Source organism: Podarcis muralis, chromosome 7 (genome assembly GCF_964188315.1).
Source record: "Podarcis muralis chromosome 7, rPodMur119.hap1.1, whole genome shotgun sequence".
Classification (NCBI taxonomy): domain Eukaryota; kingdom Metazoa; phylum Chordata; class Lepidosauria; order Squamata; family Lacertidae; genus Podarcis; species Podarcis muralis.
This window is the reverse complement of record NC_135661.1, coordinates 1,780,483-1,803,215: the sequence shown is the minus strand read 5'-3', so window position 1 is coordinate 1,803,215 and position 22,733 is coordinate 1,780,483. Positions and strand designations below refer to the sequence as shown.

General features: G+C 48.0%; 2 protein-coding genes across 3 annotated transcripts in view; one reads left to right on the top strand and one right to left on the bottom strand.

Annotated features, from left to right (window-relative positions):
* LOC144328287 (basement membrane-specific heparan sulfate proteoglycan core protein-like) overlaps window positions 1-8,089 on the top strand; it is a gene marked incomplete at its 5' end in the record, with an annotated part of 161,477 nt that extends 153,388 nt beyond the window's left edge. The window contains 6 exons of the mRNA XM_077930933.1: window positions 1,019-1,097; window positions 2,300-2,341; window positions 3,863-3,933; window positions 4,268-4,351; window positions 5,337-5,440; window positions 7,322-8,089. Of these exons, the coding sequence (XP_077787059.1) occupies window positions 1,019-1,097; window positions 2,300-2,341; window positions 3,863-3,933; window positions 4,268-4,351; window positions 5,337-5,440; window positions 7,322-7,494 (553 nt within the window). The remainder of the gene's footprint in view (window positions 1-1,018; window positions 1,098-2,299; window positions 2,342-3,862; window positions 3,934-4,267; window positions 4,352-5,336; window positions 5,441-7,321) is intronic.
* A 4,484-nt stretch (window positions 8,090-12,573) lies between these two features.
* On the bottom strand, window positions 12,574-21,697 carry LOC144328314 (low-density lipoprotein receptor class A domain-containing protein 2-like). Of its 2 annotated transcripts, XM_077930984.1 has the most exons (5): window positions 21,269-21,697; window positions 16,972-17,436; window positions 15,680-15,829; window positions 14,676-14,813; window positions 12,574-13,032 (listed from the first exon to the last, which is right to left on the bottom strand). In XM_077930984.1, the coding sequence occupies exons 1-5, from the start codon at window positions 21,390-21,392 to the stop codon at window positions 12,809-12,811; spliced, it is 1,101 nt and encodes a 366-aa protein (XP_077787110.1). In that variant the 5' UTR covers window positions 21,393-21,697; the 3' UTR covers window positions 12,574-12,808. The 2 variants fall into 2 exon arrangements, with proteins under 2 accessions (XP_077787110.1, XP_077787109.1); XM_077930983.1 differs by lacking the exon at window positions 12,574-13,032 and having other exon boundaries at window positions 13,611-14,813; window positions 21,269-21,696.
* Between the last annotated feature and the right edge of the window lie 1,036 nt (window positions 21,698-22,733).

Here is a 22,733-nt window from a genome sequence, read left to right as displayed (position 1 = left end):
CTGGCTGCACACTGTAAGATTCCACATATAAACTGCACTTTAACTTTTCACGGTCGGAATTTGGGGGGAAAGTGTGGCTTATATTCAGGCCAATACAGAGAAAACAGTAAAGACCTGATGAAGAGAGCACAGCAGAGGTTATATTTTCTGAGAATCCTCCGGAAAAACAATCTCTCATAGGACCTGTTGATGACATTTTACCATTGTACTGTGGAGAGTGTATTAAGTTATGGTCTGTGTGTGTGGTTTGGGAGCTGCACGGCCAGGGGGAAAACAATGCTGTCCAGGGTTGTAAAGAATGCGGAGAGAATAATTGGCTGTACTCTTCCCACCTCGGATCAAATCTATGCTTCCAGGTGCATTAGAAAGCTGCAGAGATAGTGCAGGATAGTGCACACCCCGGAAATGATCTCTTTCAGCTTCTGCCTTCTGGAAGAAGGTACAGGGTTATAAAGACTAGGACTAGCCACCTGAGAAACAGTTTCTACCCAAAAGCGATTTTGGTTTTAAATGCAGTGTAAGGAGTCTCTATGGGAGTATATTGTATTTAAAAATGGTGTATCAGAGTTTATAGGGGGCTAACCAGGTTGTGATAGCTGGGATAGCAGGCTTGTTGGGTTTTGAATGTCTTATGTAGATTTTTCAATTTCGTTGTTCTGTATGGGACAGTGGCAACAAAGATTATCGTATCGTATCGTAATAAGTGCCTTCAGCTTGATCAGTCCAGTGGCCCATCCAATCCAGCGTCCTGTGCTTGCGGGAGGGTTGCAGGCAGGGCACGAGTGCAACTCTACAGTTGCTGTTCGCCATCAGAGGTAGACTGCTCCTGGGCAAGGAGGTTCTGCTATTACAACGGGTGTCCCTAAGGAGAGCTTTGGTGGATTGGACCGAACGGCCATCTCATCCAGCGTTCTGTTCTCCCAGTGACCAACCAGATGGCTGTGGGGAAACTGGCTAACGCAGCAGAGCTGTGCACAGTCTCTCATCGCTTGGTCTCTTTTTTCTCTCTTGGTTGCAGCCTCCCGGACTCACCAGAGACGATCGAGCTGGAAGTGCGCACCAACTCAGCAAATGGGCTTCTCCTCTGGCAAGGCGTGGTGAGTGAATGCGACAGAGCAGGGGTCCGTCAGCTCAGTGTGGCCTACGCTGGCTGGCTGTGGCCCCTCCAGGGTTTCAGACTGGTTTTGGGGGGGAGGGGATCCTTACTTGGAGATGCTATGGGGAAATTGAACCTGGGGCCTTCTCTCTGCCTCTCCCAGAGGCTGGAGGTGGAAACAGGAGATGTAAAGCTGTGGGTGAGGGGTGGAGGGCGAGGGGGCAGTTGGATCCTGGCAAAACTGAGCAGGGGGATGAAAAGGCCAGCAGCCCGTGACGCCAAAGTGTTGGTAAGGCCTCTTCACTGATCACAAGTAAATAAAGGGCCGTCTTTGTGCCAGGCCTCACAAGCCAGTGCCATCTTGATGAATGGCGCTGCAAAGATCAGCAGGAGTGTGGGGACAGCTTCTCCTTCACCTGGGACACGGGTGGCGCTGTGGTCTAAACCACTGAGCCTCTTGGGCTTGCCGATCGGAAGGCCGGCGGTTTAAATCCCCACGACGGGGTGAGCTCCGGTTGCTCAGTCCCTGCTCCTGCCAACCTAGCAGTTCAAAAGCACTTCAAAGTGCAAGTAAATAAATAGGTACCACTGCTGTGGGAAGGCAAACAGCGTTTCTGTGCGCTCTGGTTTCCGTCATGGTGTCCTGTTGCACCAGAAGCGGTTTAGTCATGCTGGCTGCATGACCCGGAACACTGTCTGTGAACAAATGCCGGCTCCCTTGGCCTGAAAAGCAAGATGAGCGCCGCAACCCTATAGTTTCCTTTTACTGGACTTAACCATCCAGGGGTCCTTTACCGTTTTTTTAATTTAAAAAATCTGCTTGATCTGCAACGTGGTAGAGAGAGAGGTTTGCAGCACTGGGGAGGGAAGGCTATCTTTTTAGTCTGGATGTCTATACCATCCAGACTAAAAAGATTTGACGGCAGTAGCCCGCCTGCTGCTTTGACGGCATGCAAGTTGCTGCGAGACCCTGCAGGCTCCTCTGCTGTTGCCTGGGCACGATGTGCTTCTTTTGAGGAAGGCTGCTTTCTCCCAGCACCAGCATGTCTTATGCACACACCCTGCCCCGTTGCATGGATGCCGTTGCTGTTCACCTCTGCCATTTCTCCCCCGCTTTCCAGGCATGCTGTGTTCAGCTGTCTCCTTTGCACCCCCCGCCCCCCAGTGTGGCTTGTGCTCCTCTTTTTCTCTCTCTCTTCCCAGGCAACCAGGGAGGTGGGCCTTGAGCCGCATGCTGCTAACGAGGTATTTACTGGCTTGGTTTTTGTGGCATGGCGAAGGGAAGGCCAAAAGGCGCGACTAGAGGGGGTCAGAGAGAAAGGAGCATGGGAGGCGGGGGCTGACTAACCCAAGTGCAGATGTTCTGGTTGAATGGAAGAATTTGTTGCTGCGATGCTGGACAGGCCTGCAAAAGCGCCAGGTAAAGCTCCACCACTGATCAGAATTAGCTTGGCAAAGGTAACAGGGAGATTTGCAGGAAAGCGATGTGGGAACTAGTCTGCTCCAAAGCCTGCAGGCCATGCTCTCTGCTAACCTTTCTGTCTGACAAGCAATCATAGTATCACTGGGAGTGGCTGCCGAGACCACACAACACTGGTCTTGAAAGACCTACATTGGCTCTCAGTACGTTTCCGAGCACAATTCAAAGTGCTGGTGTTGACCTTTACAGCCCTAAATGGCCTCAGTCCAGTATACCTGAAGGAGCGTCTCCACCCCCATCGTTCTGCCCGGACACTGAGGTCCAGCTCCGAGGGCCTTCTGGCGGTTCCCTCCCTGCGAGAAGTGAAGCTACAGGGAACCAGGCAGAGGGCCTTCTCGGTGGTGGCACCCGCCCTGTGGAACGCCCTCCCACCAGATGTCAAAGAGAACAACAACTACCAGACTTTTAGAAGACATCTGAAGGCAGCCCTGTTTAGGGAAATTTTTAATGTTTTATGTTTTATTATGTTTTAATATTTTGTTGGGAGCCGCCCAGAGTGGCTGGGGAAACCCAACCAGATGGACGGGGTATATTATTATTATTATTATTATTATTATTATTATTATTATTATTATTATTGGTGGGCAATAGACTGGTGCCCATGGGGGCAAGAGCATTCTGTCCTCTGGAGGTGGTCCAGATTCCTGCATTGCTGGGAGGGTTGAATTAAATGACTCTTGGGGTTCCTTCCTACTTCACAATTCTATGAATCTGTGATTATAATGCAGCGCAGGGATTTCTTATCATCATCATCATAGAATTGTAGAGTTGTAAAGGATCCCAAAAGGTCACCCAACCTGACCCCCTAATCACAGGAATCTGACAGGAATCACAGCTCAAGAATCCCCGAAAGATGGCCATCCAACATCAGTTTAAAAACCTCTGATGAAGGAGAGTCCACCACGTACCAAAGGACTGTTCCACTGTTGAATTGCTCTTATTTAAGCCTAACTAAAATCAATTATAAGCTAAAAACACCTGTCAACATTTTTACATGTCTGGATAAGCAATTGCCTTTTAAAAAATGCTTTTAGCAGGCACCAAATAGAGTACAGTGAAGGCACCCAACCGATGTCAGTAGGCCAGGGGTTGCAAAGTGTCGGTGCTGCCACACTCAAAGACGAATTTCTTACAAAGTAAAATGTGGCACCTGAGAAGCAGTACCAGTTCCTTAGCAGTTCATGGGCTTCTCTCCCTCTATGGCATGACCCCCCCCACTGATGCCTAGGGGTGCCCTCTCCTAAGGAAAGGAGAAGGTGAGAAACAACGTTTGGTTTCTGTCACAGGAGGAAGGAGAGAGCGCCAAAACGAAGGACTTCATCAGCCTCGGGCTGAAGGACGGGCACCTGGTGTTCAGGTGAGGGAAGAGCTCACGCTATTGGCCGCTCTGCGTTGGGGCTCCAGAGTGGCCAGTGTGGTGTAGTGGTTAAGAGCAGTGGACTCGTAATCTGGTGAACTGGGTTCGCGTCTCCGCTCCTCCACATGCAGCTGCTGGGTGACCTTGGGCCAGTCGCACTTCTCTGAAGTCTCTCAGCCCCACTCACCTCACAGAGTGTTTGTTGTGGGGGAGGAAGGGAAAGGAGAATGTTAGCCGCTTTGAGACTCCTGAAGGGGAGTGATAAAGCGGGATATCAAATCCAGACTCTTCTTCTTCTTCTTCTTCTTTGACACTGGCCATGTGTTTCCTTCAGTTACCAGCTAGGAAGCGGAGAAGTGAACATCCTGTCTGAAGACCCAGTTGATGATGGAGAATGGCATAGAGTGACAGCCATCCGGTGAGACACATGTAGAGAGATGTGGCTTGGGACACCCCTAGTTTGACAAGCCCAAGTGTTAGGGGGTGGAGAAAGGCATAGGCCCTGTTCCCGGAACAAGGCGGGTTGAGGAGCAATTTGTGTGCTTCTGGGGCTGGGGATGCTGTCCCAGCCCTTGAAGCTGACCCAGAAACTCCAGTGGGTGCAGAATGCCGCGGCGAGGCTCCTTACAGGGTCCTTACCACGGGATCACATTCATCCAGTGCTTTACCAACTGCACTGGCTCCCGGTGGAGTACTGGGTCAGGTTTAAGGTGCTGGTTTTAACCGTTAAAGCCCTACATGGCCTAGGACCCACATACCTACGGGACCATCTCTCCTGGTATGCCCCGCAGAGGACCTTAAGGTCCACAAATGACCACACTTTGGAGGTCCCAAGTCGCAAGGTGGTTAGATTGGTCTCACCTAGGGCCAGGGCCTTTTCAGTACTGGCCCCGGCTTGGTGGAACGCTCAGTCACAAGAGACCAGGGCCCTGCGGGACTTGACATCTTTCCGCAGGGCCTGCAAGACAGAGCTGTTCTGCTTGGCCTTTGGTTTGAACTCAGTCTGACCCTTATGTTTTCCCTCCCCTTACGGTTTTGATGTATGGGCTACTTTTAAAATGAGGCTGCATTTTAAATTGCATTTTAACCTGTATTTTAAATTGGTCCCCCCCCCCATTATGTTTTTATTGTAATTTTACTGGTGTTAGCCGCCCTGAGGCAGCTCTGGCCGGGGAGGGCAGGGTATAAATAAAAGTTGTTGTTGTTATTATCATCATCATCATCATCATCATCATCATCCACGTGAGGATTCCCCTGTGGAATATCCTTGGACCACATTTCCAGTTCTGTTCCCATGGACAGACGACAAGCACTTCCTTATCCATGCTCATCCTCTCCAACCCAACCAACCTCACTCAAAACCACCTTCGTCCTTCTGACACACTCTCCCATTCCTCCTCCAGGGAAGGGAAAAGAGGCTTCCTTCAAGTCGACGGCGAGGAGATGGTAGCTGGGGAATCTCCTGGCAAGAACGTCATGGTGAATACCAAAGGTCGAATCTATATAGGTAAGCGCCTTCATCTCAACAAAACTAGGAACACTTTCCGGGCACTGTGGGTGTATGGGCTAATGAGGGATTCACACTTCCCCTTTTCATTTAGTTTTCAGCAGTCCTCATCAACTGAGTAGGTTTTCTTCTTCTTCTGTTATGTTTCACTCGGGTGGGAACAGGCCAGAGAATCATAGAATTGTAGAGTTGGAAGGGACCACACGGAACATCTAGTCCAGCAGTTCTCAACCTGTGGGTCCCCAGATGTTGTTGGACTACAACTCCCATCATCCCTGAGCTCTGGCCTTGCTAGCTAGGGGTGATGGGAGTTGTAGTTCAACAACATCTGGGGACCCACAGGTTGAGAAAGGCTGATCTAGTCCAACCCCATACAATGCAGGACCCTTTTGCCTCAATGTAGGATTCAAACTCGTGACACTCATGCTCTACTGAGTGGTGATGGCAGCTTCTGGCAAGATCTTGCCAAGATCTCAGAAGATCTTGCTGGAATCCACTGTCGGCACCACCACTTTGCAGGTGCTGCCGCAGAACCCAGGTCAGGGCGCCAGCAGTGCGGAAGCACCTTCCCATTTCGCCTAGGGCAACAGAACAGGATGTGCCCTCCATGCAGGAGGGCATTGCTTTTCATGTTTCCTTTCATGTTGATTGCCACACTGGTTGCTGCCTGACTTCTAGAGCCTTTCCATGCAAATGGTGTAAAATTCACAGGTGCCGCACGACAACTTTATGGCATCAGCCCTCCTGAATTTGGGAAGGCTGTTCAAAGGACCCTCATCCTCAAAGCTTTACACTTCAGTCTGGACTGTGTCAATGTCTTGTCACTTTCAGAGCACTCTCAGGGCCACCCATGCCTACAGGATGTACCTGGGTAGACATTATCGATTTGCTAAGCAATGCTTCTTCAGGAACGCCTCCTACAAATCGTTTATTGAATATTTATAGATAAATCGTAAACAGATAAGAACATTGGCAGGATTATTGTAATAACCTGCAGTTTCATAAGAGTATATATTTAAAGAAGATAAATAAATGTGCAAATTAAGTTACCGTATTGGCCCAAATATAAGCTGCACCCAAATATAAACCACACCTTTAAAATTCAAGGAGGAGAAAGAAAAAAAGACAATACCCAAATATAGGCCACTCCCTTAAAATTCGGCAGGCACTCACGCCTGTTCCGTTTTACCATATGTCTGTTTCAGCAGCGTTATTGTAAAAGCCAATTTTTGTAAGGTCGCGAATTTAAGCCGCATTTTAACTTTTTCATGGTCAGAATTTGGGGGGGGGGGGGAGTGAGGCTTATATTCAGGCCAATATAGTAATTTGGATATGCAGAAGATATTAAAAATAAATTTAAGGAACTGCAGAAGTCAAGTTTTGAAATGTTAAAATGATTGCAAGATCAGTGAAATATATGGAAAGTATAAAAAAAAAATTTGAAAAAAGAACACCTACAAAAAAAACCCAGGAGAAACACAACAAAAGGGTTTTAATGTATTTCCCTAATCATGTTTCTACATTTTCCCTTAAGAAAACATAGAAAGCAGCTTGCATGAATTTCATTTTAAAAACGTGGTCCACATGGCAGCGACGGTAGCAAGTGACTTGTGGGCCCAAGTTGTGAACAAATGGATAGCAATATGAGAACCTTGAAAAGTCTATACGCCTCTCTGAAGGATGCTGTGCAATTAAATCCCACGGCCCAAATGAGGCAGCATCGGTGATGATGCTGGAAATCAAAATGCTGGGATGGAGGCTGTGGTCCCTGCCAGCCTCTCGAATCCTCCCAGTGACTTGAGGAGGAGAAAGAGGACAACAGCCTCTCCCCTTCAGGGAACACACTTGCTGACGGACGGCTCTTCCTTTCCCTCTGCGCAGGCGGAGCACCTGACATCCAAACCCTGACTGCGGGAAAGTACACCTCAGGGATCACGGGCTGCATCAAGAACGTGGTGCTGATCAACGACCGGCCCGGCCAGCAGCCTCAGCAGCCCATTGACCTGCACCATCACTCGGAAGCCGGTCTCAACATCCAGGAGTGCTCCTCATAGGCCGGGCTTGCCTCTTAACCACACTCTTCGCTGTTTTATTTTTTTGTCATCAGGCCAATTGAGAGACATCTATTGTTATTATTATTATTATTATTATTATTTTATTATTATTATGAATTTTTTTAAAAAAGAGAAACACACACTCACAAATGGTGCTTTGCTGCTACCAAAAGAAAATGGGGGTGGGGTGGGGAGACGTGGGAGGGAGTTGGTTTGTGAGGGGTTTTTTTGTGGAAGTGACAGACCGATGGGGGCCACGCAGGGCCTGTCGTCGTCCCACCACCTTCCCCAGCCCTCACGTGGAAGGACAGAGAGAGAGGGGGCACGGTGGACACTTAAAGGACTGGAGAGCGGCATTCGTGAGAGGCGCTTGGACAGTGCTGTGCCCGAGGTTTTCCAGGGATGAGCATCTCAGACAGGAGCCTGAAGAGGCTGCTCTGAGGCCGAGGGGTGGGCAGCGGGGTGACCGCGTGGCTTCTCTTGCTTCCGCTGCTGGGCTGGGCTGGGCCAGGCAGGTTGTGACCAAAGATACTGTCCTGTCTTGCCCTTCCCCTGGGTGGGCGTGGGCTGGGTGGGTCTCTGTATCATGGTGCCCAACGCCGTAGCAGCATCCAGCACTCCAGCCAGGACAGAGTTCGCAGGAGCACCAAAGAGGGAGGGAGGTCCTTTGCCCTCGTCCTCCAGCATGAGCCAAGCTTTTCAACTTGGACAAGTTTGAGCTTCCTGCGTTTTGTCGCGGTGCCCCACTGCCCGCCTGGCACAATTGAGTTTGCTCCCGCCTCTCACTCATCCTAGCTAGGCTGTGGTCAGTGTTATTTTTCTAGAAAAAGAGGTGCTGGAACTCACCATGAATGCCTCGCTGGTTCTCTTTTAGTGGCAATGGCGCCCGCCCGAGAAGTGCTGGAACGAGTTCCAGCCAGGAACGGCTGCGGCGCCTCAGAGCATCCTCTCCACCTGGTCCTCAGTGACACATGCAAAGCCATACGGAGTTCCCCTGTGCTCTGGCTGGCGCGGAAAGCAGCCGAGAGCCCAACACAAAAAAGCGGGCAATGGTTCCCATGCCTTAAGCGCCGCAGGGCAGAAATGGGATTTGCCCCTCCCAAGCCATCAGTGCCTTATTAGTCTGCGTGGGGTCTCCCATAGATCCACACCTTCTATTGCAGTGTGCAGTCCCCCAGAGCTGCAGACACCCCGGGGCCTGGCAGGGCCAGGTAAGGAGCTGTTGCAGCCTCATCTGCTGCCTGGGAAGCAGGCAGGCAGGTCTCTCTTCAGCATTTCAGAGGACCCTTTCCGTGGGCAGGGGTGGGGACAAGAGTGTTGCAACGTGTGCAGGAGAGCTGCGATGGGCACCCCACACAGCAGCTCCTGCCAGCCTCCCAGTGCCACAAGCACTGGAGGGCAGGAGTTTCCCGTCCAGCGTTCCCAGGAGGGCGGTAAGATGCTTTGCGGGGGGATGAGAGGCAGAAGGAGCCCATTGCAGCTGGGGAAAGGGGTTTCGACTGCTGCCTTCTCCTCTCAGCCCCAAGACACTGAAGAGGGCAGACTTTGGAGCTGATCTTCAGCTAACTATACTGCCTTTCCTTCCCTCTTCAAACAGCCCTGGGTGTTGCCCCTGCAGACAGTGCTGGTGCCAAGCAGGCACTAGAGGCTTATCTTTTGAGCTTGGGCCTCATAGGCTTGTGCTCCAGCCAGCCTCCCACATTCCCTTAATGGTGTGGCTGGCTCTGGCTTGCCCCGTGTGAGCCTTTGCCGCCAGTGTTCACTCTGCCTTGCCCGCTTCCTTCCAGAACCAGAATTATACTGCCTGGGAGGCACCATGATGCTTGTGTCGCTCCAGAACCTGTTCCTGCCTTTTGCTTCCCCTGCCTGCCTCCCCCATTTGTTCTTTTTCTTTCTTTCTTTCTTAAATAAATGGTGCTGAACCCCAAAGTCCGTGTGTCAAGTCTGTGGCTCCCTGTCTTAGCTGAGGTTGTGTGCATGCCGCACATTTAAAGCACACATGCACACACAAATCTTGGGAACTAGCTTGTTAAGGGTGCTGGGGACTAGCTCTGGGAGAGGCAAACAACAGTTCTTGGGAGTCTTTGTGGGACAGTTGTGTGCTTTAACGGGTGGCGCTGTGAGCCTCTTGGGCTTGACAATCAGAAGGTCAGCGGTTCAAATCCCCGCAACAGGGTGAGCTCCCATTGCTCTGTCCCAGCTCCTCCCAACCTAGCAGTTCGAAAGCATGCCAGTGCAAGTAGATAAATAGGTGCCGCTGCGGCGGGAAGATAAACGGCATTTCCGTGCACTCTGGTTTCTGTCACGGTATCCCATTGCACCAGAAGCGGTTTAGTCATGCTGCCCACATGACCTGGAAAGCTGTCTGTGGACAAACGCCGGCTTCCTTGCCGCAACCCCGAAGTTGCCTTTGACTGGACTTAATCATCCAGGGGTCTTTTACCTTGGACAGCATTGCAACAGCTTGACCAATGGGAACTGAAAACAACACAGGAGGGCAGAGAAATTCCATACTGGTCTCTGGGTTGATTTTGTACATACCAAGTGTGGTAGATCAGCTGCACGTCCCAAAAGAAGTAAAAAAACCCTCTATTTCAGTAATTTCCCCAGTGTTTTCTGCCTTTCCTTATGACTATGCTGGGAACAGATGAAGAACAGTCCTATGTTTTAAAAAAGTGGGTTTCAATCGGTGTGCCATGGCACCCTGGGGTGCCTTGAATGATGGTCAGGGGTGCCAGGGCAACACTGGCCTCTGTCCCTCTTTCCTTCCTCCTCTAATGCCCTCTTGTGTCTCTGCCTCCCAAAGGCTTGTGCGGCTGTTTATTGCAGCAGTCCTGGCTATAAGCTCCCCAGGCAAATGGTGCCTCTGGGAAGCACCTCTCTTTGGGGCAGGGGGGCAGCTCAGAGACCAGGGGCAGCAGCAGCTGCTGCCCAGAGGACTCCCAAGGAAATGGGAGAGGAGAGCGGCTGAGGGAACACTCCACAAGGGAGGGTGTTTGAAAAAGGGTGAGAGGCTGCCAGCTCTGCAAGCAAGGGGTGACATAACTGGGCTCCTGAGGCCCACAGAAAGGATGTAGTTGGTCAAGGGAGCCATGAACTCAAAAAGGTGAAAACTTTTTCTAAAACTTGATCTAAAATACCCACATTTCAAAGCTTGTCATTCCCAGTCTTCTGATACCATCAGTGGAAGAGGTGCCTGACTTGGTGCCTCGATATAAAACGAGAGAGGGAACATCTGTGGGTCTCCTTTGACTTGATTCCACAACTCGGGTCTTTTTCCTTTTTTACAGTGGGAAGTCAGCTAGATGAACACAGGCTTTCCTTCCCCTGTCATAAGCTGACAGGCCCAGATCTCAGGCCCAGAGCAAAAGAGAAACCCCATCCACACACCGAACATTTAAAGTGTTTTTGGGCCACTTGAATGGTCATGACTTCCCCCCAAAAAATCCTAGGGACTCTTAGCTCTTGTGAGGGGGGGGGGGGGCTTGTCTCCTAAGCTCCCTTAAAAGTGCAGTTCCAAGAGCTGTTTGACAGAGGAAGGTGGTGGACTCTCCTTCCTTGGAAGATTTTAAGCAGTGGTTGGATTGCCATCTGTCAAGGAGGCTGTAGCAGAGATTCCTGCATTGCAATTGGTTGATTCCATGAAACCCAAGTGGTATATGACACAAGAACTCTTGCACATCCTGAATGCTGGAAAATTTGGCCCCTATCTGGACAGGGATAGCCTAACTACTGTTGTCTGTGCTCTGGTAACTTCAAGGTTAGATTAGTGCAATGCGTTATAGGTAGGGCTGCCTCTGAAGATGGTTCGGAAAATTCAGCTGGTGCAGAATTCAGTGGCCAGAGCAAGATGGTTTGAGCATAATACACCGATCTTGGTCCAACTGCATTGGCTCCCAATTAGTTTCCGGGCCCAATTCAAAGTGCTGGTTTTGACCTATAAAGCCTTAAATGGCTCAGGACCACAATACCTCGAGGACCGCCTCTTTCCATATGAACCTACCCGGATCCTGAGATCATCTTCTGAGGCCCTTCTTTGTTTGCCTCCTCCTCGAGAGGTCCAGAGGGTGGCAACATGAGAACGGGGCCTTCTCTGCAGTGGCTCCCTGTCTGTGGAATGCTCTTCCCAGGGAAGTTCGTCTGGCGCCTTCATTATACACCTTTAGGTGCCAGGCAAAAACTTTCCTCTTTAACCAGGCCTTTGATTGATCTGTTTGACATCCTATACCCTTTTAAAATGAGGCTCCTTTTTTGAGAACTCCCTCCCACAGAAGGCAGTGATGGCCAAGAATCTAGAAGGCTTCGAAAGAGGATCAGGCAAGTTCATGGAGGTCAGAGGCAGAGAATGCTTAAGAATTCCAGTTGCTGGAAAGCCCAGGAAGAAAGGGTATCCTTGTGCTGCTCTGGTTGCAGGTTCCCCACAGGCATCTTGGCGGCCCCTGTGAGAACAGGATGGTGGACTAGATGGGCCATTGGCCTGATCCAGCAGGCTCTTCTTGTGCTCTTAAATGCATGGTGTGGATGTGAGCGTATCTCAAGGCCTGGTGCCAAGTGCCTTAGTTTGAACCCACTGAGGAAAGAAGCAGGCATCTCCTGCCACCTTGTGGGAAATCAGCCAGTATAGTACATCTGTCTGATAAGCCCAGGGGTCAGCAACCTTTCTCAGCCGTGGGCTGGTCCACCATCCCTCAGACCATGGGGGGGCCGGACTATATATTTTGGGGGGAAGTAAGAAGTACGAATTCCTATGCCCCACAAATAACCCAGAGATGCATTTTAAATAAAAGGAAACATTCTACAGTGGTACTTCGGGTTACATACGCTTCAGGTTACAGACGCTTCAGGTTACAGACGCTTCAGGTTACAGACTCCGCTATCCCAGAAATAGTGCCTCGGGTTAAGAACTTTGCTTCAGGATGAGAACAGAAATCGCACGGCGGCAGCAGCAGGAGGCCCCATTAGCTAAAGTGGTGCCTCAGGTTAAGAACAGTTTCAGGTTAAGAACGGACCTCCAGAACGAATTAAGTTCTTAACCCGAGGTACCACTGTACTCCTGTAAAAGCACCAGGCAGCCCCACAAATAACCCAGAGATGCCTTTTAAATAAAAGGACACATTCTACTCATGTAAAAACACACTGATTCCTGGACCGTCCATGGGCCAGATTTAGAAGGCAATTGGGCTGCATCCGGCCCCCGGGCCTTAGGTTGCCTACCCCTGGCTTAGCCCCATCATGCCTCCACTACCAGCTGCACCCCTTCTGGCCCATGCTCTTCTAAAACTAAGGGCCAGTGACCCTGCCCCCCCCCTCGTAGTCACATAGGTGGCTCGGTGCTTCCATGCGGGGTGACCTTGGGGGGCTCCCGGCGGGTGCAGCTGCGTGGGCAGAGGTGGCAGGCAGCGCAGACGGAATTGCAACCGGGCAGGTACCTGCAAGCGCCCATCCTCCAGATGAACCAGCCTGGATTCCAGCAGCACCAGAACACGAAGGCAGCGCCCAGGATGGCAGCCAGCGAAGCAAAAAGAGGTTTGTGTTTGTCTGCAGAAGGAGGAGAAGGAGCCTGGTCAGTTGCAGGGAAATGGAACAAATCGTCTTCCCCAGCAAACAATTGCCCCAGCTGTGCTATTTTGATACTGTTGTTCATTTCAAAAAACACAGACACTGCTTGGCTGTGAAGAAAAACTCGGAGCAGTTTACAAAAAGGGTAGAACAAGAAAATCAAAAATTACAACAATAAAACCTACAAAAATTTAAAATACTAAGAGATTCAAATTCACTTTAACTTTATAAGCATGTGGATAGGCTTAGCTATACAAAAATGTTTTATATATGATAAATAATGAATTGAAAAGGATGTTTAAAATAATGTTTGCAAAAAACAAAAACAAACCAGAAGCTTTTCTTTCAGGAATTATAGGGGCAGAACTACCTAAGCTGTACAGAAACTTATTCATGTATGTGACTACAGCGGTAAAAATGTTACTCGCCCCCAAATGGAAAGAAGCAGAAGTCCCAGCAAAGGAAGAATGGACACAAAAACTTATGGAATATGCAAAAATGGCAAAACTTGCCGGAAGAATGAGAAATCAAGAATACAAACTTTTTAATAAAAGAATGGAAATAGTTTATTGAACATTTACAGATAAATTGTAAACAGATAAGAACGTTGGCATGGTTATTATAACCTGCACTTTTATAACAGTATATATTTAAAGTAGATGAATAAATGGGCAAATTAAGTTAATTTGGATATGCAGAAGATATTAAAAATAAATTCAAGGAACCTCAGAAAGAGGAGGAAATCAGTCAAGCTTTGAAATGTTAAAATGATTGTAAAATTAGTGAAATGTAGACCTGAAAAGCATAAATATTATTTTTTTTAAAATGTTTTTAGCAGATTTCCAGGGGAGACGAATGGCAGTTTGGCTGTCTTCCTGTTAGCTCCTGCTGACTTGGTGATTGATAACAGATAGTCTGACTATCACTCTGGAGATAAGGGTGATCTGGGAGTTACCCTCAAATGCTTTGTATGAGGCTTTTTTTTCTCTTCTGTATGCACCTGGAGGATGTTAGGATATTTCCGTTCCACCTTAAGAGGGAGCAGGCTGTGAATCACAGAGTCTGCGTATTTCCTGTTACAGGATGTTTATGTTTGCTGTTGCTTTCGTTTTTGTCTGTCTGTGCTTGAACGCTGAAGCAGACGGTCATGTCTTCTGTTTGCTCTGACCAACGTTGAATAAAATGTAAATATGCTCTCCTGCTGTGCAACTTCTGCTGTGTGAATTCTGCTGAAAGAGTGTGCACCAGCCTAGGAATGTGGCAATCTATTTCCAAAGGCTTCGTGCCGCTAATTGTTGATACCGCGTGACTGCGTGACTACGGGAGGTCGATGGATCGTCCGGAAGCCGGCTTGGGGGCTCAGATGGACGTTATCTCCCTGGCAGTATCCCAACAGAGACTTGGGTGGGGGTTAGAGTGAGTGGGCGAGCTGAAGAGTTGCCATTGTGCCAAACAACATAGAATCGCCTTTTGTAGGTAAGAAAGAACTGTGGTTTTAGCTGAAAAGAGTACAGTGATAGCCACCTGCTTGGTATCAACAGGCAGGGAGTTCCCAAATGGCACACTATAAACAACCAAGTTCTTACAAGGCCTCATTCCTGCCAGCAATGGTACTGCTGTACCTGTTTTGTCCCAGGTGGCAGTGCCTGGGGGCAGGAGCTGGCTTTCCTGGGGTCCTGCGCAGGTCACCTGACTTGGCAGGGCGTTAACTGCAGAAGAGGCCTCGGCATTATTCAAGGGCGGCAGGAGCGTGGGTGAGCCTGGAGTTGAAAAGGAGAAAGAGTCAAAAACAGTAGTGGCCTCTGTGCTGCCACGGAGAAACCAAAGCAGAGGGGCGTAGCCTCCTCCCTTTCCTAACAACTTAAGGGGCCGCTGCAGCCATCAGGCTCAGGCATTCAGCCTCACTTTCTCACCCATTTTTTAAAGTGATCATGAGCAAGGAATGGCACTGTTATAAGAATTTTAAGGTCATAAATATATAAAATAAATGTTCATAACTGTATATAAACCACATGTCTGAAACCCCATAGAAAAAGTCCTGAACAAATTGGCCTCAAATATTTCTCTGCAAGGTCAAAATGGAAACTCTCCCCATTGTCTCTTTGCTCACAAATCCTGTCTTAATGGCACTTTTAAGATATGAATAGGGTGTGAGCCCAGTAGTTATCATAACAAAAGAATGTCCAGGATCCCCAGGTAATCCAGTCAAGTGACCATTAACAGGTAACCTGGCAGACATGATAAAAACAATGCACTCAGATTTCTGTTGTAGACCGCATTTTCTGTGATGTAGGTATGATGTTTCTGGGGGTGGTCTTGGACTCCAGGGCGGGCAATTTAAAATGTCTATATAAGGGCTTGCGCGCATGGTTTGGGGTCTTCCTCCTCTCTCCTGCGTGTGGGGGAGCACCCTGTTGCAACAGTTCAATAAAGATCAGGCTTACTAGCTGCTTTGCTTCTCAATATTCTCTGGTTGGCCTCTATTATTTTCTCCTACCGATAGAGAACCTGCAAAGGGACTCCATATGGGCTCTTGGGTACCCCATAAGGGAAAAGGAGCAGTTTTGTTTTTTTTTTTACTTATAACAGCACATACACACACCCTCTTCCTTCTACAGCCACCAACCTTTGCACCAGGCTGGGGACTGGGCAGCCTGGTCTGTACCATCCCCACAGTTATCGACACTGCTGCCATCGCAGACTAGGCTGGGAGGGAAGCATTTTCCATTGTGGCAGGGAAAATACGACTCCGTGCTGCAGGCCGAAGCGTTCAAGCCTGCAAGGGGAGGGAAAGGCAGATTTTGCTGTTCTTGTTGTTTAATGTACCTATACAGTGGTACCTCGGGTTAAGAACTTAATTCGTTCTGGAGGTCTGTTCTTAACCTGAAACTGTTCTTAACCTGAAGCACCACTTTAGCTAATGGGGCCTCCTGCTGCCACCGCACGGTTTCTGTTCTCATCCTGAGGTAAAGTTCTTAACCCGAGGTACTATTTCTGGGTTAGCGGAGTCTGTAACCTGAAGCGTATGTAACCTGAAGCGTATGTAACCCAAGGTACCACTGTAATCAGTGCTTTTTTATCAAAAAAAAGGGGCCAGTACTCACCACGAAGTGGTTACAGTGAGGTGCTGGTACAGCGTACCTTTGAGTATCCCTAGATAAAAAGCACTGCCTAGAATGTACCTCCCAAACTAGCTTAAAACAATAGTTAAAATGCATTTAACACCAGCATTGAAATTTTTAAAAAGGTACAGGTAAAGGACCCCTGGATGGTTAAGTCCAGTCAAAGGTGACTATGGGGTTGTGGCACTCTTCTCGCTTTCAGGCTGAGGGAGCCAGCGTTTGTCTACAGACAGCTTTCTGGGTCATGTGGCCAGCAGGACTAAACCACTTTTGGCACAACAGAACACCATGACGGGAACCAGGGTGCACAGAAACGCTGTTTGCCTTCCTGCCACAGTGGTACCTATTTATCTACTTGCACTGGCGTGCTTTCGAACTGCTAGGTTGGCAGGAGCTGGGACAGAGCAATGGGAGCTCACTCCGTCGCTGGGATTTGAACTGCTGACCTTCTGACCGGCAAGCCCAAGAAGCTCAGTGGTTTAGACCACAGCGCCCGTTACCCTGACAGCAGCCCAGTGGTCCACATCACCTGCACCTTACCCTTAGGGTTACAAGTGTTGGACTAGGACCCAGGAGAGACCAGAGTTCAAATCCCCCCACTGGGCAACATGAAACTCCCTGGGTGACCTTGGAGCCCAGTTGCTCACCTACCTTCTAGGATTGGGAGGATTAAATGAGGAGGCACACACCACCTTGAGCTCTTTGGAGAAGCAGTGGAATATAAATGCAATAAAATAAAATTAAAATAAGATAGAGCGGCATTGCTCAGCTCATTTGCAGCGGCTTCCTGCCTTACCAGTTCGAACGGAGGTGAAGTCACCGACAAAGTCGACACGAGGTTGCTGGCCGCGAGTCACAAGCCTCAAGGTGAGGAAGTTGCCTGTGGAGGTGACGGGCTGTGGGATGTTCTTCCCGCACAGCGGCATCCCCAGGGGCTTCGCGGTGTGGTTTTGGCCATCGTAGAATTGCACGTAGGAGCCTGCTGTGCAAGGGTCAGGGGTCTCCCGCTCGCTTCTGGACTTGGGAAGTGCCAGAGTGGGGTGGTCGTTGCTGGCCAGCGTGCTGGAAGGCGAGCGCACCATGCTGTACACCAGGAAGAAGCGGAACTGGAACTGGACCTTGTCTTTGGGGGTTGCCGCTTGCATGGTCAGCTGGCAGTCTGTGCTGGCCACTACAAAGTAGTAACGGCGGGAGTCTCGGTGGGATGTCAACACCATCCCATCCCCGTGCAGGGTCTGGCCGCAGAAATCGACCACGCTCACTGTTGGGCAAGAGGGAGAGGAAAAGGGAGAGTCATTGGCAAGGCACAAGGACATACATAGAAGAACCACCTTCTGGATCGGGCCAGAGCCAACCATTATATTATAATTATTATTATTATTATTATTATTATTATTATTATTATTATTATTATTGCTTTTCAGATTTATACATTTCACTAATTTTACAATCATTTTAACATTTCAAAACTTGACTTCCTTTCCCCTCTCCATTCTGCTGTTCCTTAAATTTATTTTTAATACCTTCTGCATATCCAAATTAACTTACTTTGCCCATTTACTCATCTACTTTAAATATATACAGTGGTACCTCGGGTTAAGAACTTAATTCATTCTGGAGGTCCGTTCTTAACCTGAAACTGTTCTTAACCTGAGGTACCACTTTAGCTAATGGGGCCTCCTGCTGCCACTGCGTCGCTGGAGCACGATTTCTGTTCTCATCCTGAAGCAAAGTTCTTAACCTGAAGCACTATTTCTGGGTTAGCGGAGTCTGTAACCTGAAGCGTCTGTAACCCGAGGTACCACTGTACTCTTATAAAACTGCAAGTCATTACAATAATCCTGCCAATGTTCTTATCTGTTTACAATTTATCTGTAAATATTCAATAAACTATTGCCATTCTTTTATAAAAGGTTTGTTGTCTTGATTTCTTATTCTCCCGGTAAGTTCCACCATTTCTGCGTATTCCACAAGTTTTTGTATCCATTCTTCCTTTGCTGGGACTTCTGCTTCTTTCCATTTTGGGGCGAGTTACATTCTTCCCGCTGTAGTAGCATACATGAATAAGTTTCTGTACAGCTTAGGTAGTTCTGTCACTATAATTCCCAAAAGAAAAGCTTCTGGGGTTTTTTTTTTTACAAAAGTTATTTTAAACATCCTTTTCAATTCATTATACAGTCGTACCTTGGATCCCCGAACACCGACGGAGAACCTACAATAAGGGCTCTTGTGTCCCCCATAAGGGAATAAGGGCAGATTTTGTTTATTACACCTCAAAGCTGGTTAGTCCATCTCATTCAACATTCGGTTACTGGCAAGAGATGACTCAAGCTCATAATCAGGGCATGAGGCTGCAGCCTCTCCACCTCTTCCTTTGTCCCCCCTCCCCATACATGATATTATGGGGTATACTGCCTCTGAAAGTGGAAGCTTAATTTAGTACCAATCTCCAGACAGAACTATCCTCCATGACAATTTTTGTACAACTGTGTGCAGTTTGCAGTCAACAAGGTGCAACGTTGGCTATTTCGTTTTGCTTCTAAGAATGAAATTACTAGAGATTTGGGGGGCGAGTGAGAGTTTAGCCTAATGTTCTTGTCACAGCTGTTTGAAAATGGATGACTTCACCAAGCATTTATCAGCGTGCTAAATGAGCACACTATCGCACGAGCTTAAATTATTTACTAATTGCAACACCCAGCATATTACCATGGGCTCATTGGTGGCCCAGAGATGGCCAAAGGAAGCCTGTTTAACCCGAATAACACCCAGAGGATGGTTGCCTTGCTGCTGTCGAGTGCAACAGAGGACAGGGTTGTTTTGTGGCAATTTAAAGTTGGTAAAGAGATTTATGGTAGTGGAAACCTTTGTGGCCTAAAGACCCCTTCTCCTTTAGTCCACATAAGTTTATGCCACTATAAATCTCTTGGTCTTTAAAATGCCACAAGACTCTATTGTGTTGCCTAATGTCAACTGCTGTCTCAATTACCCGGCACTCGTTTATTTCCCTCCTTTTCACCATTACCCAGAAGCAACAAAACGGCCAGCCCATTAAACCCAGGAATTCTGGCCCTCTAGTTCTTCCCATCAGCCTCATAATTTCCATACATCCTAGTGTGAAGAATGAGAGGCTGTACTCAAGAGGTCCCCCCACCCCACCCACCCACCACCAGCTTCTGGGAAATTTCACTTGGGCATTTTGTCACTGGCTCATTCCAACTTGCCAGTAGTGAGTGAGAACAGCCTCTGGAGACAGGGTTTCAAACACTTCTGAACCACACAGTGTTCAAGGTAGCTGTTATGTTGGTGTATAATTATGGAGGGGCAGGTTATTATTTAGCTGTTTTAATTATTTATATGTGTTTTTACCTTGTATTTTATTCTGTGAACCGCCCTGAGATCTTACGAAGAAGGACGGTATATAAACTAAATAAATAAGTAAGTAAGTAAATAAAACAAATAAACTTTGCAGCTTAATTGTTAGAAATGGTCATTCTGGAACCACAACTTGACCAGATGATCTCCAGGGAACCTCTCAACCAGGACTGGGCGATAGCTGCTTTTCAGCATCGTGATATATCACCAGGTAAACACTGTGATATATGATATATCATGATGCCTGAAATAAGGATGGCAGCAATGTCTAGGCCATGTACATACGCAATAGACAATCTTTATAGAATTCCTTCAAAACATAACAAGTACAAAATGAAATCTTTAGTCTCAAAGTCTCTGAAAATCTTTAAATGAAGCGAGGTACCAAACTGTGTAGAATTGCTTCATAAACCCATCTTATTTCAAATGAATGTATGTAAATGAAAATATCAAATGCTGTGGAACAGTGCTCATGTAATAATGTAGTCATAAGGATGGAGCTATGTAGAGGCATTGCCTGGCTTCACAGTTTTTCCTGCATCGTATAGCATAGCGCGCACACAAATCATGATTCATGATATATTGCCAGGTCAAAAATTATGAAATCGTTATCACAATATGGACTTCAAACCAGCTTTGGACGATATATCGCCCAGCCCTACTCTCAGCTCATGATTATTATCTCTCCTGGGGCAGTAAACACAGCACTTTGTGGCAACCTTGTTGTGCTACAGCCACAATCCAAGCCATATTGACTCCATGAAAACCAGCAGCATGGAAAAAAGAGGCAGGCAAGGGAAGTTAAGATACCTGGATGCTACACTAGGTCTTTTGACTCCAGCTCCCATCACCAACCCAGTCCCCGTCTGGTAGAGATTTAGGGGCCAAGCCAAGATGTCAATCCAAAATCGCCTGGGAAGGAAATTGAGGAGCCGGCTAAAGCAGAGCTTTCCAAACTCTGTGTCGCGACCGGTTACTGTGCTGGCTGCAGTGTCTTGTGCAAATGCTTCTCTTGGGACTGGAAAGGGGTTAGTTTAACCTCTGGTTCGTTAGTAAAACTGAATTACTGTGTTGCAAAATGATGCATGTCTAAAAAGTGTGTCACCAGCCTGAAAAGTTTGGAAAGCTCCTTTAAAAAAAAAAACACACACACACACACACAAAACAGAATCCTTTTTCCTGGGGATAACTCAGATGGAAATTCCCAGGTGTCAAAAAAGGCTATTTATGTATGCCACTACTGTGGCTCATGTTTCGTTAGCCCAAAAATGGAAAATGAGAGAGGTCCCAACTAAAGAAGAATGGCAACTTAAACTGATGGAATACGCGCAGATTGCGGATCTAACATATAAGAGAACAAGAAGAACATACATTTAGAGAAGATTGGAAAGATGTTTATTGAATATATGGAGGAAAATTGTGTACACTTGAAAACATGGGCAGCATTAAGATAAATTCAACAGTGTAAATAAGCTTTGATGGATGTAATAATGGACTACTGAATGGTTTAGTTTATATAAAATATGCAGGGATTTATGTTGTGCAAAATGAACCATGGGAAGAGAGGAAGGGAAGTCATTGATATTTTAAGGTTGTTTAAGTGAATATTCTAAAATGTAAAACAGAAATTTAATAAAAATTGTGACTGTTGAATTGCAAAAGAAAAATGTAAAAGAAAGGAAACGTTTGGAAAGTTCTGAGCTAAAGTTTCAGCCTACCTGTCTGCATGGGGGAGACTGCAGGGACAGCAGCGTTCAGGAGAAGCAGCCATTTCCCCCACGCCTGCAAGCCTCCTCGATGGACTGGTTTGCTCATCTTGGTCTCTTTCGGGAGCCCCTGCATGCCAGGCTATAGCAGAGGAAAAGGCAGGAGTGTGTGAAATGGCAACAGCTGTGAGAAGCAGGGTTTAAATCGACCACCCCAGCCCCTGGTGACCAAATCAAGCCGGGGATTGCTTTTGCGTGATCTGACAAGGGAACAAAAGGAGAGGCTGGCAAGCTTATTGCAAAAGAGTCCCATCCTGGTATAAGTGTGTGTTTTTTCCAAACGGGCAGCTTAACTTTTGCCCTCCTTCATGCCGGCTTTTGCAGACGCTGTCTGCACATCGCTCAGTTGCCATGGGAATGACGGGAGACGGATGGAGCGATGCAAACATCCTGCCTCGGGCAATCTAACCGAACGCCTCTGGAATCTTGAACTGGCTCCTGGCATCGCCATGTGCCAGCTCGCACCTGCTTTCTGGACGATCCCACGCCTGAGGCTGGCAGTTTTGAAACAAATGCAAGATGGGTCTAAGCAAAGCCAGCCAAATGGGAAACAAGAGCGCTGTCAGACACTGCTGGGCTGTTGGCTGAGGGTGGTGCCACGCCTTCAGGCTCACATGGGCACCATGCCTTTACAACGCAGCTTCCTGTTTTCCTATCCGTATCTCTTGCAGCTAAAACCACAACTCTAGTCCGTGAAACCTCAAGCCACAATGCATTTAATGGTCTTGGAAGGTGCACACAAGGTTCTGTGTTGCTTCGGGAAGAACATGTTGCTGCAGCTGCCAGTGAGACATTCCAACTGACCTAGCAGTTAGATGGTGTGATTTTGCTTCCATCTGTTCCCTCTTGCTCTCCTTTTCTTTTCATTGCTTTCTCTTCCACAAAACCATTTTTCTTTTCTCTCTATTTCCCCCTTCTTCCTCCACCACTTCCAGCGACTTTCCTTGAGTAGGTTTCTCTCTCGTGTGATAGGAATTTTATGGTCTTAAGACATATGGTAATGTTCATAAGTGTACCAACCAAGCACGTACATAGATCAGCACAGGAAGACCGACCTGGAACCATTTTGATTCCCAAACTGACCAAATGTTTTCTCTGCAAGGTCAAAGGAAAATGGAAAAGCCTCCCCGTTGTCTTTTCCTTCACAAATCCTGTCTTAAGGGCACATTTAAGATATGAATAAGGTGTGAGCCTGTGACATGGCCCAGGAACTAAGTATTTATCACTACAATTTATCACTATCCTAGGCCCTTCACGGCCTACGGGACCGCCTCTCCCGGTATGCCCCACGGAGAGCCTCAAGGTCCATATATAGCAACACCCTAGAGGTCCCGGGCCCTAAGGAAGTTAGATTAGCCTCAACCAGAGCCAGGGCCTTCTCAACACTGGCTCCGGCCTGGTGGAACGCTCTGTCTCA